Raw genomic sequence first — 19,041 nt, 5'->3', positions numbered from 1 at the left:
CTGCATACTAGCTGATAACAAAAATAGGTCTATTCTTGAGTATGTTTTATGTCTAGTCGAGTAGTATGAGTATTCCTTTTCTTTTGGGTTTTGTTTCCTCCATATGTCCACAAGTTTCATTTCTTGCATTGATTTAATTATAAATTTGGTTACTTTGTTCTTCCTGTTAATTTTTTTCCCCGTTTTATCCATATTTGGATCCAAATTCAGATTGAAATCCCCTCCTATTAGTATGTTCCCTTGCATATTAGCTACCTTCAAAAAGATATCTTGCATAAACTTTTGATCTTCTTCGTTAGGTGAATATATATTAAGTAGATTCCAAAGCTCCGAATATATCTGACATTTTATCATAACATATCTCCCTGCTGGATCTATTATTTCCTCTTCTATTTTAAATGGCACATTTTTGCTAATTAATATAGCCACTCCTCTTGCTTTTGAATTATACGATGCTGCTGTTACATGTCCTACCCAATCTCTCTTTAATTTCTTGTGCTCCAATTCAGTTAAGTGTGTTTCTTGGACAAATGCTATATCTATTTTTTCCTTTTTCAGTAAATTTAGTAGTTTCTTCCTTTTAATTTGGTTATGTATTCCATTAATATTTAAAGTCATATAGTTCAGCGTAGCCATTTTATATTTTGTTTATCTTCTCTTTCCATTTTTCCATCATTACCTTTCCTCCTTTTCCATTTCTGTTTTCTTATTTTCAACTCTTTACCAGACAACATTCCTACAACATCCAACATTTTCCTTATTCTCCTATTTCTATCTTCTTTATCCCCAATCTCCCCTTCCCCTCCTGAGTTGTCCTTTATCCCTTGTCGGACAACCACATCTCCCCTCTCCATTTGGATTTGCGAATCCACTCGCAAGCGTCAACTGATTTTGCAGTGACCGCTCTTTTCCCCCACCCAGCCCCCCCCTGAAAAGATTTCACTTTTCATATGTCACAAAGGTCACTCTTTTAATTCCCTCCTTATTCTCTCTATTCCATTACCTTCCCTTATTAATTCTTGTCTATACTATCTATGTTTTCCTCTAATTACAGATACTTTCACGTATGCCCATTGTCTCTATTCACTCTTATACCTCTTTACCCGCATACATATCAATCGTGGTCATTTTTACCCTCATTACCCGTCTTCATCCCTCAGTCTATTTTTGTCTTTGCCCACATACATATCAATCGTGATCATTTTTACTCTCATTACCCGTCTTCATCCCTCAGTCTATTTTTGTAATTGTTCTGCAAATTTTCGTGCTTCTTCTGGATCCGAGAACAGTCTGTTTTGTTGTCCTGGAATAAATATTTTCAATACCGCAGGATGCTTCAGTGTAAATTTATACCCTTTCTTCCATAAAATCGCCTTTGCTGTATTGAACTCTTTTCTCTTCTTTAGGAGTTCAAAACTTATATCTGGATAAATGAAGATTTTTTGCCCTTTATACTCCAGTGGTTTGTTGCCCTCTCTTACTTTTTCCATTGTCTTCTCCAGTACCTTTTCTCCTGTAGTATATCTTAGGAATTTTACTACAATAGATCTTGGTTTTTGTTGTGGTTGTGGTTTAGAGGCCAATGCTCTATGTGCCCTTTCTATTTCCATTTCTTGCTGTAGTTCTGGACATCCTAGGGTCTTAGGGATCCACTCTTTTATAAACTCCCTCATATTCTTGCCTTCTTCATCTTCCTTAAGGCCCACTATCTTTATGTTATTTCTTCTGTTATAATTTTCCATTATATCTATTTTTTGAGCTAGTAGTTCTTGAGTCTCTTTAGTTTTTTTATTAGATTCCTCCAATTTCTTTTTTAAGTCTTCTACCTCCATTTCTGCTGCTATTGCCCGTTCTTCCATCTTGTCCATTTTTTTCCCCATTTCTGTTAAGGTCATATCTATTTTATTCACTTTCTCTTCTGTGTTGTTTATTCTTCTTCTTAAATCATTGAATTCCTGTGTTTGCCATTCTTTAAATGACTCCATGTATCCCCTAACAAGAGCAAGTATATCCTTTACCTTGCCTTTCCCTTTATCTATTTCACTGTATTCTTCCTCTTCTTCTTCCTCTGGGTTGGCCATCTGTTGTTTCTTTGGTGCCCTTTCCTCCTCTTCTTTCTTGTTTCTATTGTCTTCTGTGGTCTCTTCTTGCTGCAGGTGTTCTGCAGCTGTCGTTGCCGGCTGTGGAGATCGACTCCCCAGCTGGTCCCCCCTCCCGTTGGTGTGTTTTTTTTCATGCGCGGTTGCGCACTTTTACTCGGCTCTGTGAGCCATTGTTGTAGTTCTTTTTCTACCGACCTGAGGTAGTGGGCTCCTCTCTCCACAGCGGGCCTCTTCGGACAGGTAAGGCCTTCACCTTTTTCCTCCGTTGTCTTCTCTTCCTCTCTTCTTACCGTTGATTTTGATTTTTCTTCTTTTGTCTCCATCTTCTTTCCACCTTTATACTCACTTTTCTTTAACTTGTATTTCTGTGCCTTTGTATTTTCTCTTGTTTTTCCCGACTTTTCTGGAGAGGGCTGGAGTTCACCGTCCGGCCACTACTCCATCACGTGACTCCCCCCTGGTCCCAACAAATCTTGAAAAACTCATGCAGTTTGACATGCAGAGTTTTGCCGCCAGCCTTCCAGACCTCTGGGGGGGATTCCATCCATACCTGCTGCTTTGCCACTTTTCAGTTGTTCAATTGCCTTATATGTCTCATCCTAGTTGAGGACCTCATCCAGCTCTAGCCTTAGGGGCTGTTGAGGGAGCTGGAACAGGGCGGAATCTTGGACTGAGCGGTTGGCACTGAAAAGAGATTGGAAGTGTTCTGACCATCAGTTGAGGGTGGAGATCTTGTCGCTGAGGAGGACTTTGCCGTCTGAGCTGCGCAGCGGGCTTTGGACTTGGGGTGAGGGGCCGTACACAGCCTTTAGAGCCTCGTAGAAACCCCTGAAGTTGCCAATGTCCGCGCTGAGCTGGGTTCGCTTGGCGAGGCTAGTCCACCACTCATTTTGGATCTCCCGGAGTTTGCGCTAAAGATGGCTGCATGCGCGACGGAAGGCTTGTTTCTTCTCTGGACAGGACAGCTTTGTAAGGTGAGCCTGGTGGGCAGCTCGCTTCTTTGCCAGCAGCTCCTGGATTTCCTGGCTGTTATTGTCAAAATAGTCCTTGTTTTTCCTGGAGGAGAAGCCCAGTACCTCTTTAGTGGATTGCAGTATGGTAGTCTTCAGCTGATCCCAGAGGGTTTCAGGGGACGAGTCCGTGAGGCGGATTGCATCGTCGAGCTTTCCTTTGAGGTTTGCCTGGAAGTTTCCTCTCACTTCATCCGACTGCAGGTTTCCAACATTGCACCTCTTTCTAGGGGCTTTACTGTTCCTGGGCTTTGGCTTGAAGTGAAGGTTGAGCTTGCAGTGAACCAGCCGGTGGTCAGTGTGGCATTCCGCGCTGGGCATGACCCTGGTGTGGAGCACATCTCGTTTGTCTCTTTCTCGCACCAGGACGTAGTCCAGGAGGTGCCAGTGTTTGGATTGGGGATGCATCCAGGTAGTCTTCAGGCTGTCCCTCTGCTGAAAAAGGGTGTTTGTAATGACAAGCCGCTGTTCTGCGCAGAGCTCCAACAGGAGGCGCCCATTGTCGTTGCACTTGCCGACACCATGCTTGCCCAGGATTCCTGGCCAGGTTTCTGAGTCTTTGCGACGCGAGCGTTGAAGTCGCCAAGTATGACAACCTTGTCAGCTGTAGGGGTGCATTGAATGAGGTTGCGCAGGTCAGTGTAGAACTTGTCCTTTTCTGCTGGTTCCACCTGGAGGGTTGGAGTATAGACGCTGATGAGGGTGATGTGACGCTTGTTTTGAAGGGGGAGTCGCATGGACATGATCCGGTCCGAGTGGCCTGTCGGGAGGTTTTCGAGTTTGGAGGCAATGGAGTTCTTGACCATGAAGCCTACACCAGATAGGCATCGTTCATCCAAAGGCTTGCCAGGCCAGTAGAGTGTGTAGCCCGCGCCGCGTTCTTGGAGGCTGCCTACATCTGCCAGGCGGACTTCACTGAGAGCGGCTATGTCGATGTCAAGTCTGAGGAGTTCATGTGCAATGAGGGCAGACCGACATTCAGGTCAGTGGCTGTCAGCCTTGTCTAGCATGGTTCTGAGTTCCAACATGCTAGCTTGAGTTTGTGAGCATCTTTTGAGGGGGAGGACGTGGAGGGGGAGGACGTGGAGGGGGAGGACGTGGAGGGGGAGGACGTGGAGGGGGAGGACGTGGAGGGGGAGGACGTGGAGGGGAGGACGTGGAGGGGGAGGACGTGGAGGGGGAGGACGTGGAGGGGGAGGACGTGGAGGGGGAGGACGTGGAGGGGGAGGACGTGGAGGGGGAGGACGTGGAGGGGGAGGACGTGGAGGGGGAGGACGTGGAGGGGGAGGACGTGGAGGGGGAGGACGTGGAGGGGGAGGACGTGGAGGGGGAGGACGTGGAGGGGGAGGACGTGGAGGGGGAGGACGTGGAGGGGGAGGACGTGGAGGGGGAGGACGTGGAGGGGGAGGACGTGGACCTGTCCTCGGGCCTGCGCAAAGGAGCTTTTACGTGGAGTGCAGTGCGCGCAGTACTGGCCCCACCCTTTACACCCATGGTTCGTGTGCCGTGGCCAAGCAAGCTGGGACTCAACTTAATGCCTCTGGACATCCATTGATCTGACTGAATTATTCAGAAATACGAGTGGAGGAGGGCCTATTGTACTCTTTGAAAGAGTGTTCTGGTCTCCTCCACTGGCCTGGGGGTGGGGGAGGAAAGCACAATTTGTAGTGTAATCTTGTGAAAGGTGTTTGAATAGAGATCTAATCAGACCTCCCAATGGCAGCAGAATATGTTTTAAGTAGTGAGAAAAGCATCAATCTACCCTGCACCATTAAAACAAAACTCAGCAGTTTGAGCAGGCATCAGTCGCCGTCTTGATGATAGGTTTCAACCCAAAACATGGATGATTCCCTTTTCCCCTGACTGATACCGCTTGACCCCATTGAGTTCCTCCTACAGGTCATTTTTGGCTCAGATCGCAGCATCTGTTGACTCTTGCGTCTTCTGCTATGTTCTGTTTGACTGAGACTGTTCTCTGGCAGAGCCAGGGCAGAGCTGTGAGCTCCAATGCGTGTAGATGAAAATGAGTGTTGCTCATCTAATGATGCCACCAGATGTCCATCATGCCAAGTTCAGGCGCACGAACTCGAACTGCCATTGCATTACCCAATCCATTTCTACAACCGGCATCAGAAACCATCACATCAAATTTGAATTACAGAATGCTGAAAAAAGATCTGTGCAACTCAATTTATAAAGTTAAATATTTTAATAGTTTTTAATGCTTTTGAATGTCATTTACAGACATTAAATGTCTTATTGTAGCTTTGACAGCTGGTAAAGCAAAGGGTAACAGTTTAGCAGCAGTTAAAGTACTTGTGGCAATGAGGCCGACTGATAACTAAAGCAAGACATAGCCAATCCACAGGACCATAATAGTAGAAGAGAGGATCAATGGAGTCTACCAGGATCATTGTCTGAAGGGGGAGGCACAAAATCATTGAGGACCCCTTCCACCCTGCACACAGCATCTTTCAGCTTCTCCCAGTTGGGGAAGAGATATAGGAGTATCAGAGCCAGTACCACCAGGTTGAGGAACAGCTTCTTCCCACAGGCAGTTTTGATAATTATATAATCTATAGGCCACTGATTTAATGGCATCTCTGCAGTGAAACAAGATAGTATAGTAAAAAGGGCAGCACTGACAGATCTGGGAGAGCAGAGACGAAGTGCTGCTCCAAAGGATTAAACCGCCTGGTCCTAAAGTTGATGGCTCTGTAAAAGGCTTCCTTGAAGGACGTGACAGTGTTTCTCAGTAAAATCCCACAACCATGAAGGTCTGTGCCAGAGATGGCGGTGCCTCTGCTTGGCAGCAGCCACGAAGGGTTGCAGACTCTGGGGAGCAGGAGACTGGCGCAGGGCATCAGAAGCAGGAAGCACAATTCCCCCACCCATGTTAAGGAAAAGCAGCGGAGATGTCCCTTCAGGATGGTGACCATGGCAGTAGATCAGAGAGGGGCTCAGCAGCCAAGGGATCCACATGCTGTAGACAACTCGCGGTCAGGGGACCTGCATGGGATTCGAGAGGATGCTGAGGACAAGAAGGTCTCCCAAAGGGTTTGTATCTGGAGCTCAGGTCGCCAATTAATTGAACACGAGTCCGTGCAGCTACAGAGGGTGAGGGAGCAATGAGGGGAAATCTACGGACTCTCATGTTCTGTATTATTACATGACAATAAAGCAATCTTGAATCAATTGGTTGTATATTGATTATAGGATCTGCAGGAAATTGTCCTGCTGCTTCAAAATGTTCAGATTGGTAGTCAAAAGATCCCATTCTCTTAATGGATGTTAGTGGAAAGAGTGAGGGAAAGGCCATAGTTCAACAATTGGAATAAACCTGAACTCTTCCAATCTTAGGTTGTGACACATAGAAACCATACTACATGTCATTTCCATATGTATTTTATTAGTTTTGACTTGAGTGGTTCAATAATGATTAGCTCCAAACAAATTGTTTAAACTTGTTCATGGAGGGAGCAGGGATGGGGGTGGGGTGTAAATGTGAGTATCACTGCACCCCTAATTGCCCTCAGCAAATTGGTGTAGAGCCACCTTCCTAAAACACTGCAGCCTGGATGGTAAAGTTTGTCTCTCTTGGTTGTTAGGAGTTCCAGAATTCTGACTCAGCTCATAACACTTGGAGCTGTTGGTGTGATTCAGTTTGTGCACATAATGTACTTCACTTTCATCGCAACAGCAGTCTCATTGACCACTAGCAAAAGGTAAGTCCGTTTTAACTGTGTTCTACCCTCTGTTCCCATCAGATCGCCCTTTGATTATCCTATTGTTCTCCTGCAGGATGTCTAGTCTTCCCCAAGCAGTACATCCTGTAAATGTCAAGTTGACAATCCCTGGACTATCCAAGATGTACTCGTATATCCAGTCTCCGAGAATACATTCCAATAAATTACCCACTACCGATTTCAAGCTCATTGGCCTATAATTTCTCAAATTATTCTTAGAGCATTTCTTAAACAGCGAAGCAACATTAGCTATCTTCTGGCATCTCAACTGTGGCTAAAGGCATTTTAAATACCTCTGCTAGGGCCCCCATAAACTATTTGAGATCTCCCCCATCTCTTGGCTTGATGTATAGATGACCACTCTGATCTTCAAGATGACCAATTTTGTTATCAATTTGCTTTTAATATATCTATAAAAGTCCATGGAATTTTCTTTCACTTTGTCTACCAGAGCAATCTCGTACCCTCTTTCTGATTTCCTTTAGCTTTTTCTTGCATTTCTTATACTCCTCAAGTACCTTCTTTGTTACTTTCTTGCATAATTGTGATGCATTTCCTTCTTCTTAACCAGGATTTCATTACTTTTTGAAACCAAGGTTCTTTATACCTGTGTCTTGTCTGGAACATTCTGATAGAAACTCTGTACTCTCAAAATTTCACTTTTGGACACCTCCCACTTACAGAGCATACCTTTCCCAATCCACACCTGCCAGATACTTTCTGATTCCATCAAAATTGGCCTTTCTCCATTTTAAAATTACATCCCTTTCCATACTTATCTTGAAACTAATGGCATTATGATAATAGATCCAAAATGCTCGCATACATCACCTACCGTCCAATGTTCCATAATAGGAGATCCTGTTTTGGACTCTCTAGTTGGGACCTTTCTACATTGATTGGGGATCATCATTCATTAAGTAGAAAAAACCGAATGAATAGTTTCTCAACAAAGTGGACATTTCCTGAATCAGAGAGGTTTTGAAAGATCATTAACTAAACCATCTTATGTTCCTTTTAGTAATCAGGTGGAAACAATTAGTTCATGAAGATTTATCTACATGCAAACTTATTTCCTCCATTATCAATTTTTAAAATCTATTAGTGTTGGATGTTTTCTGCCTTGAGTTGGATTGGTATTTCATCCTCATGCTCTGGTGTAAAAGAACCAACCTAAAGTAGTAGATCTGACATTTTCTAATTTTCAACTATACTGCCACATATCTCTGTCATTAAAAGGACTTGCTCTCTTTGGCACCCCTACACTTAATGCTTTTGGAAAATCCTTCAGTATTGACCTAGAATCCTCGATGTACCCTTAAGTTTCTGGACTAGTGGTTCTTATTATTGAATACACCCCATTGATTTTTTTACTTCTCAGTTGATCCTTTCAACTTGTTATCTGCTTCTAGACAAGCCCTTTCTATTTGCTTAGAGTTCACTGAACTTTGCAAAGTGCTGTGAATGAACATTTAGGTGGGCTGTGATGTGCAAGACACTATTTTTAAACATCAGAACATCCTGTCAAGATCTGTATATCAGACCCTGGCTCCACTCTCAATCTTGCTTTTGGCACAACAGTCAAAATTTGTTGATAGATGTGAACAAAGTTGAAACTTACCAGCCAACCTCCAGTATTTGTGCCACTTGGGTACCAACTATTGTTTGATCAGGAAGGGTGGTGGTAGGGTGGGTAGATGCCTGGCTTCTTGGTCTGCAGTATCTTATCCAAAGAATAAAATATTAGCACGTATAAAGAAGATATTGAATTCAAGAGTCCCATCTGCTTTTTTGCCTATTGCTGTCAACATAACAGAATCTGAAGAGCTGTGACCAAATAAAGGTTTATTTAGTGCAAATGTAGGCCAATATTTAAATTTTTTTTTAGAAGTGCCACTCAATTAAATCTACAACTACAGAATGTGTAGGAACGGTGGGAGGAAACGGATATACACATGGGGAGAAAATATAAACTCACTACAGACAGCACCAGATTCAAACCCTCTGAGATGGATTACAGAGCTTCACATAAACCAAAGCAGAAATCTTGTTCTATTTTCAGAGGACATTTAGTGAATGTCAGCTTGGTCAGTGTTCTTAAATCATGTGGTTCCTCATGGATGTGGAAACTGACTTCTCTACACTGAAGGCTGACCTTAGTAAAACCTGTAATTGTCACAACCGGCAGCCAGATCTTTCACATAAACACAGAGAACTTCAAATTATAGGTTTAAATGTATTTAAACACAAAAGTGTAGATCACAAGATCGCTCAGCCCATCGCGTCTGCTCCACAAATCCACCCTGAGCTAAACTGTTCTCACATCTACTTCCAAGTTCTGGCCTTTTCCCCATATCCTTGATACCTTGACTAATTAGATACCCATCAATCTCCCCCAATGATCAATCCTTCACAGCTGGATGTGGCAACAAATTCCACAAATCCATGACCCTCTGGCTAAAGACATTTCTCATCTTGGTTTTAAATGGGTCCCTACTAATTCTGTGCCCTCTTGTCACGGATTCACCCACCAAGGTACATCTACTCTGTTCACTCCTTTCAGCGTTCGATACGTCTCTATGAGATCTCCTCTCATTCTTCTATACTCCACTTCTCTACAGTCCAAGAACCGTTAAATGTTCCTCATATGTTAAACCTTGCATTCCAGGAATCATCCTGGTAAATCTTCTCTCTCCAACATCTTTACATTCCTTCTCTGAAAAGGGGCCCAAAACTGCACACAGCACTCCAAATGAGGCCTCATCAGTGTCCCATAGAGCCTCATTAACACGTCTTTACTCTTATACACTATTCCCCTTGCCAACATGACATTCGCTTTTTTTGCTGCTGATCCAATCTTTAGGCTAATCCTGCACAAGGACCCACAAGTCCCTTTGCACTTCCATATTTTGAATTTTTTCTCCATCCAAATAATAATCTGCCTGTTTACTTCCTCTTCCAAAATGCACAACCACACATTTCGCAATTTGAGTTAGGCAACTCCAAAGTGGGACATACTCAAAACAGGCTCAATTTGACAAATATGAAACCCACTGTTTTATCTTTATTATCACTGCCCCTTAGTTTACTAACCTTGTGGATCCTAGGCACAAAATGCATATTTAAAAAAGAGAATTCTGTTGGTTTTCAAGATTCTTGTAAGTGTATTTGCAGTCCAGTTTTGGCACTGTTAACGTGCACAGCCCAAGTTCTCAGTTGTGGACTTGGGCTTTTATTCCTTTTTCACCCACAACCATTTCTCTCCACTGCATGATGGCATCACAGGGACTTGCAGCCCAAAGGAGCTCCCCTGAGCCGTCCATCAACCATCCATGTACACAAGCTAATTTTAATCTCTCCACAGTTCCACTGCCCTCTAGATTCTCTACACACTAGGGGCAACTTACAATGACCAAATAGCCTACTAACCTGAATGTCGATGTGGTGTGCAAGGAAACCCATGCAGTCACAGGGAGAATGTGTAATCTTCACAAACATAACAGCAACATAAGTCAGGATGGAAACAGGATCTTGCTTCCTGTCAAAAGGAGAAAAAGTCAATTAAAACATAATTGTTAGTATTCAGCAAAAATACATTTTTTCGTGGACCTGCTTTGGTCCCATCATTACTCCGATTATCAGTGGCATCCCCGTTAATGTTTTCAAGATGACAGACCCAAGTCATTGTCCTTGAAGCAACTCATTCAATCAGGTCACAAACCATCTGCAGAGATACACGGTAGAAGCACTTTCCATCCTCAAAGCACGGCATGCATGGAAAAAAAAAATAACACCAGAGGCCAGCAATGTTTTGAAATGTTCCCTATTAAAAATTAAGTGCAATTTTCTATTTTTACATTCACTTCTTTGAAATAGGATGTTACTGAAATAGTGATCGACATATGCCCTACCCTACAGTCTCCAGTTACTTTACTTCATTTTTTTATTTTAGAGATACAGCACGGTAACAGGCTGTTCCGGTCCTCGAGCCTAATACACAAATTAACCAACAAACCCTGTATGTTTTTGGAGGGTGGGGGAAAAAACCACGGCACGCAGGGAGAATGTACAAACTCCCTACAGACTGCATCGGATTCGAACCCAAGCTGGTGGTGTTGTAATCTCTCTTTTCTTTCTTTTTTCTCTTTGGCTCGGCTTCGCCGACAAAGATTTATGGATGGGTATATCCATGTCTGCTGCAGGCTCGTTGGTAACTGACAAGTCCGATGTGGGACAGGCAGGCACGGTTGCAGCAGTTGCAGGGGAAAATTGGTTGGTTGGGGTTGGGTGTTGGGTTTTTCCTCCTTTGTCTTTTGTCAGTGAGGTGGGCTCTGCGGTCTTCTTCAAAGGAGGTTGCTGCCTGCCGATCTGTGAGGCGCCAAGATGCACGGTTGGAGACGACATCAGCCCACTGGAGGTGATCAATGTAGCAGGCACCAAGAGATTTCTTTAAGCAGTCCTTGTACCTCTTCTTTGGTGCACCTCTATCTCGGTGGCCAGTGGATAGCTCACCATAGAACACGATCTTGGGAAGGCGATAGTCCTCCATTCTGAAGTCGTGACCCACCCAGCGCAGTTGGGTCTTCAGCAGCATGAATTCGCTGCTTGCAGACTCTGCCAGCTCGAGTACTTCAATGTTGCTGATGAATGTTGAGGATGGAGCGGAGACAGCGCTGATGGAAGCGTTCTAGGAGCCGTAGGTGATGCCGGTAGAGGACCCATGATTCAGAGCCAAACAGGAGCGTGGGTATGACAACGGCTCTGTACACGCTGATCTTTGTGTGTTTCTTCAGGTGGTTGTTTTTCCAGACTCTTTGTGGCGCTATTTGCCTTGGCGAGTCTGTTGTCTATCTCTTTGTCGATCCTTGCATCAGATGAAATGGTACAGCCGAGGTAGGTATTGACCGTTTTGAATTCAGTGCGCCCGATGGAGATGTGGGGGGGCTGGTGGTCATGGTGGGGAGCTGTCTGATGGAGGACCTCAGTTTTCTTCAGGCTGACTTCCAGGCCAAACATTTTGGCAGTTCCGCAAAACAGGATGTCATGCGCTGGAGAGCTGGCTCTGAATGGGCAACTAAAGCGGCATCGTCTGCAAAGAGTAGTTCATGGACAAGTTGCTCTTGTGTCTTGGTGTGAGCTTGCAGGCGCCTCAGATTGAAGAGACTGACATCCGTGCGGTACCGGATGTAAACAGCGTCTTCATTGTTGAGGTCTTTATTAGCTTGTTTCAGCATCATGCTGAAGAAGATAGTAAAGAGGGTTGGTGCGAGGACGCAGCCTTGCTTCATGCCATTGTCAATGGAGAAGGGTTCGGAGAGCTCATTGCTGTATCTGACCCGACCTTGTTGGTTTTCGTGCAGTTGGATAACCATGTTGAGGAATTTGGGGGGGGCATCCGAGGCGCTCTAGTATTTGCCAAAGCCCTTTCCTGCTCACGGTGTCAAAGGCTTTGGTGAGGTCAACAAATAGCAATAGTAATAGCATTGTGCTAAATGCTACGCGAATCATTTCATAAACCAGTTAATCCATGCAGGGTATGAAAGTGCAACATGCAGGAGATTGAGTTTCTTTACACATGATGAGCTATCAATATTAATTGGACGCACTAGTTGAAGAGCTGAGTGTTAGAAATATGGTTATACTGCATAGAAACAGGTGTTTCAGCTCAACTCAATCATCCCAACCAGGTTGCCCATCCAAGCTAGTCCTATTTGCTTGGACACCAACCCTTTCCAAATATCTCTTAAATCTTATAACTGTACCCTCCTCTACCACCACTTATTCCATATAACCATCAGGCTCTTTTTTATGTAAAAAAGACATGGTGCCACTCAGATTCCTTTTAAATCTTTGTCCCTCACTTAAAACTATGCCATTTAATTTTAGACTCTCCTGCTCTGGGAAAAGACTGATTATTCACCCTATGTTCCTGATAATTTTGTGTACCCCAACAAGGTCACCACTCCTAAACTCCTGTATGGTGTCGTCTTATAATTCATTTCCTCTCTTTCCATTAATACCCTCACGAATCTTATTTGCAGTTTAAGGATATCTTTCCTAGAGCGTGTGACCATAAACGGTAAAGAGTTCCAAATGTGATTTGGCTGATGTACAGCTGTAACGTGACATCCCAGCTCCTGTACTCAAAGCCCTAATGAAGGTTGTTACAAAAGTTTGCTGGGAGACTCTGCAATACAATGAACCTACCCTTTCTCACCCACCAGCACAAGATAAACATCAAACAATCGTCAAAATGCTCGCAAAATCAGCTAATTCCTTTTACAATAACCTTTCCTTTAGAGAATGGGAGAAAAAAAGGGATCAAAAGAATAGAAAATTGTTTTTCGGGAAATAAATTATTATCCTTTGAAGAAATGAAGGATAAATATAATATAACTCACGATACAATGTTGGCATACTACCAACTGAAATCCTACTTGAAGGACAAATTGGGAAACAGTCTGAGGTTACCAGAAGGAAGTAATTTTGAATATGTGATTACAGACACAATGATAATCAAAAAATTTGTAACAAACATGTATATTAGACTACAAGAAAAGGAGAACGAGGAAACAAATGGTAAAACTAAACAAAAATGGGAACAAGATCTAAACATAAAGATAAAGAATGAAACATGGGAGAAGCTATGCTCCGGAACTATGAGAAATACAATAAACACGAGGTTACGTATGATACAATATAACTGGATACACAGGCTATACATTACACCTCAAAAGTTAAATAAATGGGACCCAACAGTATCAGACAGATGTTTTCGCTGTAAAAAGGAAATGGGAACAACAATTCATGCAATATGGACATGTGAGAAAGTGAAAAAATTTTGGGAAGATCTAAACCAGATATTAAATAAAATCACAAAAAGCAATATACCAAAAAACCCAGAGATCTTCCTCCTAAGTAATATAAGAAACAAAGAATTTGGACTCGATTTGGATGGAGCACAAAAAAGATTTGTTATGATAGCCCTAGCTGTAGCAAAAAAATATATTATGTCAACCTGGAAATTAGAAGACAACTTGAGAATACAACAATGGTACATAGAAATGAATAAATGTATTCCATTAGAAAAAATAACATATAATTTAAGAAATAACATTACAATATTTAAACAAATATGGGAGCCATACATGAAACACAATAGAGAAAACCTACCGTGGACATCTACCACCTAAAATGACAGGAGAAGATAATGACTCAATAGAATTTCTTGTTTATTTTTATTGAGTGACAACATTGTTTGACAGGTTTAATGCATCTTATATTCTGAACTTTAAATAAATGGGAAGGGAGGGGAGGAGGGAAGGGGGGGAGAAAACGACACTGTATGTATTTAAGAAGGAAAATGTATGTATCTTGATTAATATGGTTTATAGTATGAAAAATAAAAAAATAAAAAAAAACAATCATCAAAATGCTTGAAATCTGGTATAATTTATTAAAATGTTTCAGTGCACACAATGTTTTACAACAGGAGAGGCTGGGTTGCCTCATCATGACTAACACGTGCAACAGAGGGATACTCTGGAAGAATAAAATAAGCCCATAAGAAAATATTTTTTTCCCCAAAAATATAAGGTGCAATACATGACATCCTAAGTGTTAAACCAAAATGATACATGCTAGTCAGTTATTTCAAAGGGCACAAAGGCATGGGCATCTGAGCTTCCCCCACAATCCAGGTAAACTTCCTGTAGGAGGTGGTAGGACCAGTCAGAGCATCCCTTATGATGATTAAGGGATGAAGGTCAATTATAACACTGACCACAGGTTAGGTCAGTTAAAACAGCTTGAACTTTCTGGTCACCAGGTCAGGTTCCCCAGTGGCAGTATATTTGCCTACTGAGGCAAAGGGCACAGCAAATCACTTTTAACAAATATGGCAGAGGCAATGCCATGGAAAGAATTGAAACCCTGCTACCTATATTCCAGGAATGCATTATATTGTTACTTCAGAATCAATGGATTGGAGTGTACTGCATGAGTGTTTGGAGGCCAAGAGCTGTTGTGGTTGTGTCTCAGCACCAACTCAGAGCATGATTTAGGTTTGTCCAGAATTTACATAGGATATGAAAGGAAACCCATTAAATAAGAACTGTCTACTTTTAAAAATGTGTGTTGCTTTCCCACTACAAATACCTACCCATCCCAAGCTTGACAAACAGACCCAATAAAAAGTTGCACCTTGGAACAATTAACCTCTCCATTCATTTAGTGCAAGAAACCCATGCAGAGCTTAGTTTGCACGAAATTCCTGGAAAAACTCAGCAAGACAAGCAGGATTCTTTATGTCGCAGGATAAAGATACACAAGCAACATTTCAGCCCTGATCCTTTCATCGAGGTATGAGCAAAGACCTGAATGAAATGGTGGGGGGGAGGGACAGGGGAAAGAGCACAGGTCATCGTTATTTATGGGAGGGAGGACACAAGAAAAAAGCTGAGTTAATATGGGAAGTGGATAGCTGGCTCAATGGAGAGGGAAGGGTTGGAGAGCTGAAGGAAAGTAGACAGGAGAGTGGCCTAACTGAAAATGGAGAACTCAATGTTAATGCCATCTGGTTGGAAAGTGCCCAGATTGTGTTGCTCTTCCAATTTGCGGGTGGCCTCAGTTTGGGAGTGCACGAGGCCATAGATTGACATGTCGGCGCAGGAGTGGGGGATGAAATTGAAATAGTTAGCCACTGGAGGATCCCTGCCATTGCTGCAGACAGAGTGATCACTCAATCTACATCCAGTCTCTCCGATGTGAACAGTTGTTTCACATGAAGTGTTTGGGGCCCCAAATGGTGATGAGGGAGGAATTGTGGGTGCAAGTGTGGAGCTTCCTATGGTCACAGGGTAGATATCAAGGGGGTGATTAGTGGGAAGGAATGAGTGGACAAGGAAGTTATGGAGGGAGCAGTCTCTGGAGAGGGAGGAGAGGGGAAAATGTAATATGACATGGTGGGGGATCTCCCAGTGGTTGACCATTTCAATTCTGTGCCCCATTCCCGCGTCGATGTATCGGTCCATGGCCTTGTGCAATGCCAAAGTAAGGCCACCCATAAAATTGGAGGAGTACACCTAATATTCCAACTGGGCCCTCTCCAACTAGACAGCATTAACAGAGGCTTCTTCTAGTTTCCGACAAACCACTCCTCAGTTTTCCTGACTCATTTCCTCCACACCCTTCCCCCTCCATTCAGAGACCTAGGCCCCTCCCCCCATCTCCTTAGCTTTTTTTCTTCTTGTGACCTTCCTCCCATATCTACCTATGACCTCTTGCCTGTGGGCCTGTGCTCCCCACCATTTTATTCAGGTGCTTGCCTGCTATTTGCTCACAATGAAGGGCTCAGGCCCGAAACATCGCGTCTTGCTGAATTTTTCCAGCAATTTTGTGTAAATTGCAATCACAGCGTCTGCAGACTTTCTTGTTTAACTTCATGCAGAGCTTAATTCTTTAGTGTTGTTTGAACATAGTGATTTACTCCATCATTCCAAATGATGTCATAAATCTTACTTCAGAAAACAATTTTTGTGTAGTGCCTAAATTAGTTGGAAATATAACCTGTCACCAAACATTCAAAAACACTTGTAAAGAATAGCCTTTACACCAACAGCTAACCCTAACCCAACAACCTAAGCTATAACATCCTCTTAAAATCTGCATCCTTGCAACAGGTGGACAAACCTCTCATCTTTATGGTGAAGACTTCCACTCACTTTGGACTTCATTTTCACAAAGGAGACTAGCAAAATTAAATAAAGTTAACGTGTAAATTTTTAAAAAACATATGTCTACTAATATGAACCAATTAAGAGGTACCTATACACCTTTTGCCATAAATATAGGAAACTTTATCTAGTTCCTCTCAGTACAATTGCCCATAAAATAGTTATCTCATTCATATTTAACAGAACCAATTCAAACATTACACTTTTTTCCTTTGGTATCAACACAAGATTTGTTCTCGGCAAAATGGACATGCATAGGTGGGTTATTGGCAGTCACTGTAAGGTTCCTGAAGTTCTCGTTTAACAAAGGGAATGAGGACTCTCAAAACTGACCTCACTGAAACTGCACAGGAATTGTGCAGTGAGTTCTTAATTAAGTGTTTAAGGCTGTCTGCACATATTTGATTCTTGGAAGCCAAACAATAGAGTACTTTGTCAAGATGCTTCATATCTTGCTATTAATTAATAAAAATGGTTAAATGAGGCTCAGACCATGTTGATGAGGTCACAGTGAAAGGACGAATCTGTACTCGTCACCAGCCATTCAAGGCCAGGCTGTACCTACCTCCAGAAACATATTTATCTGGAAATAAAAGGAATCGAAGTACAAAAGGCTCTGAATTTTGTCCAAACAAAAAATGACATAATAAATTAATGTGCCATCAGCATTTATCCATTGTAAGTTAAAGCAAACAAACTCAAATCGAGTGCCTTCAGAGGCAGAACCATCTTTAAAACTGCTTATACAAACACGGACAGTAAAAGAGCAGAGAAACACTTTGCACACTAGGGCCTGAAACAGTGGCCTTCAGTCTCCTTCCGAGGGTGCAGATGATCGACCCATCACTGACTGAATACTAGAAGGAAATTCTGTTTCTCATTTCCCTTGAAAGCTGCTAAGTTCCATTTCATCCTTCCTCCGCTTCTGGGTAAACAGAGAGCTAAATGGATAAAGTTTGGCCTTTGCACAGAAGCGCTGTCTTGCGATCTCAATCTCATAGTCCCCAGCATTGACATACTCTGGGGTCACCACCAGTTTGGCTCCAGAGTCGTCATACCGGTGCACAAAACCCAGGCAGACGTGATGGGCCAATGTGTAACTATAGGCGCTGCTAGTCGTCATGCCAACAAAGCGGCCATTCCGGTATATAGGCTCTCCCCACCAGGGCCAGAGGTCAAGGTCCATGTCGTGATCATCCAAAATAAACATGGTAAACCGACGGCAAACTCCTTTCTGTCTTTGCTGCAGCAGAGCTTCGCGCCCAATAAAGTCAATCCCCTACAATTAAATAAGAAATACAAAGAGAGAATACAGTGCATTAGCCTAAAAGCATCTTCATAAAAAAAGACACACACACACACACATATTGTAGACAGGTTAAGTTCTGAGTTTTGAGGGCTCAGGCCTGACTTTTATACTTGGACTGTTCCCGTCGTGGCCCCCTTTGGCTGATGTCACAACATGCATAATAAAAGTGGGTTTCCCGCGCACGGGTACTCTTTTGCAAAACAATGCGCTTCTTCCCCGCCCGCTGTCCCTGTCTGTTGGCTGTGCAGCAAGGTCAGCGCCATTTTGGAGTCATTAGCCTTTAAGTTGCCCTTGCCGTTCACCCGCTGATTTGCTTGTTGGGGCCAGTGCTGGCGTTTGGTTGCGCTCGCCGCCCGGAGCACTACCTCGATTGTTGTGGTTGCGGGCTACCACAATATAGGATTTGCTGTCCCCTACCCTTTATGGATCAATTCATTGTGACTAGATCACATGCTCACAGAAGCTGTAAAGGCGAATGCCGGTTCTTTCCCAAACTATCAGGAAGCCTTCACCCCTGTCTGAGAGACCTTCCATTACCCTGTCCCCTCTCTCTTTTACCAGTTGGATGAGGAGATGAGACGAAAGGATCAGCAGAAAGAGCTGATACAGAATCAAACGAGAGGACCCTGGTGGACTGGGAGGGTAATCTACTCCACCCACCACTGCCACAGTCTCTACTGTACAAGCTAGTCCAGCAGCAACACCTCGACTGCAAAGCACCATCAGGACTTCAAGCACATGGGAATGTCACCACCAGCAGATTCCTCTCCAAGTTCTACCTTGTCCCAACTAGGAAAAGTATAATTTCTCCTTCATTGATTTTGAGTCACCTCACCAAACAGTGCTGTGGGAGTACTTTCAATGGAAGGCTTGCAGGGATTCAAGGCAGTAACTCAGAATTGGGAATTGGAGATCGGCAATAAAATTTAAAAAGGGGGTTGGATCTGGCCCTATTGGCTAAAGGGATCAAGAGAAAGCAGGAATAGGATACTTCCCCAGTCAGATCTAATCATATTGTATTGTGGAACAGGCTCAAATGGCTGAATGGCCTTCTGCTGCTAGTATGTCCTGTTTCTAAACACAGACTCTGGCAGCATCACTGTCTGATATAAACTGATAAATAAATGTTACAAAGTACAC

General features: G+C 43.2%; 1 protein-coding gene across 4 annotated transcripts in view; it reads right to left on the bottom strand.

Annotated features, from left to right (window-relative positions):
- Window positions 1–14,294: 14,294 nt before the first annotated feature.
- pdpr (pyruvate dehydrogenase phosphatase regulatory subunit) overlaps window positions 14,295–19,041 on the bottom strand; it is a 63,349-nt gene continuing 58,602 nt past the window's right edge. For all 4 annotated transcript variants that reach the window (XM_069901163.1, XM_069901162.1, XM_069901161.1 and 1 more), the window contains exon 18: window positions 14,295–17,871. In XM_069901163.1, the coding sequence (XP_069757264.1) occupies window positions 17,470–17,871 (402 nt within the window). In that variant the 3' untranslated portion in view covers window positions 14,295–17,469. The remainder of the gene's footprint in view (window positions 17,872–19,041) is intronic.

The sequence above is a fragment of the Narcine bancroftii genome, chromosome 10, assembly GCF_036971445.1.
Source record: "Narcine bancroftii isolate sNarBan1 chromosome 10, sNarBan1.hap1, whole genome shotgun sequence".
In the NCBI taxonomy this organism is placed as follows: Eukaryota; Metazoa; Chordata; class Chondrichthyes; order Torpediniformes; family Narcinidae; genus Narcine; species Narcine bancroftii.
The sequence above is the reverse complement of the archived record's forward strand: the minus strand, read 5'-3'. Positions and strand labels throughout refer to the sequence as shown.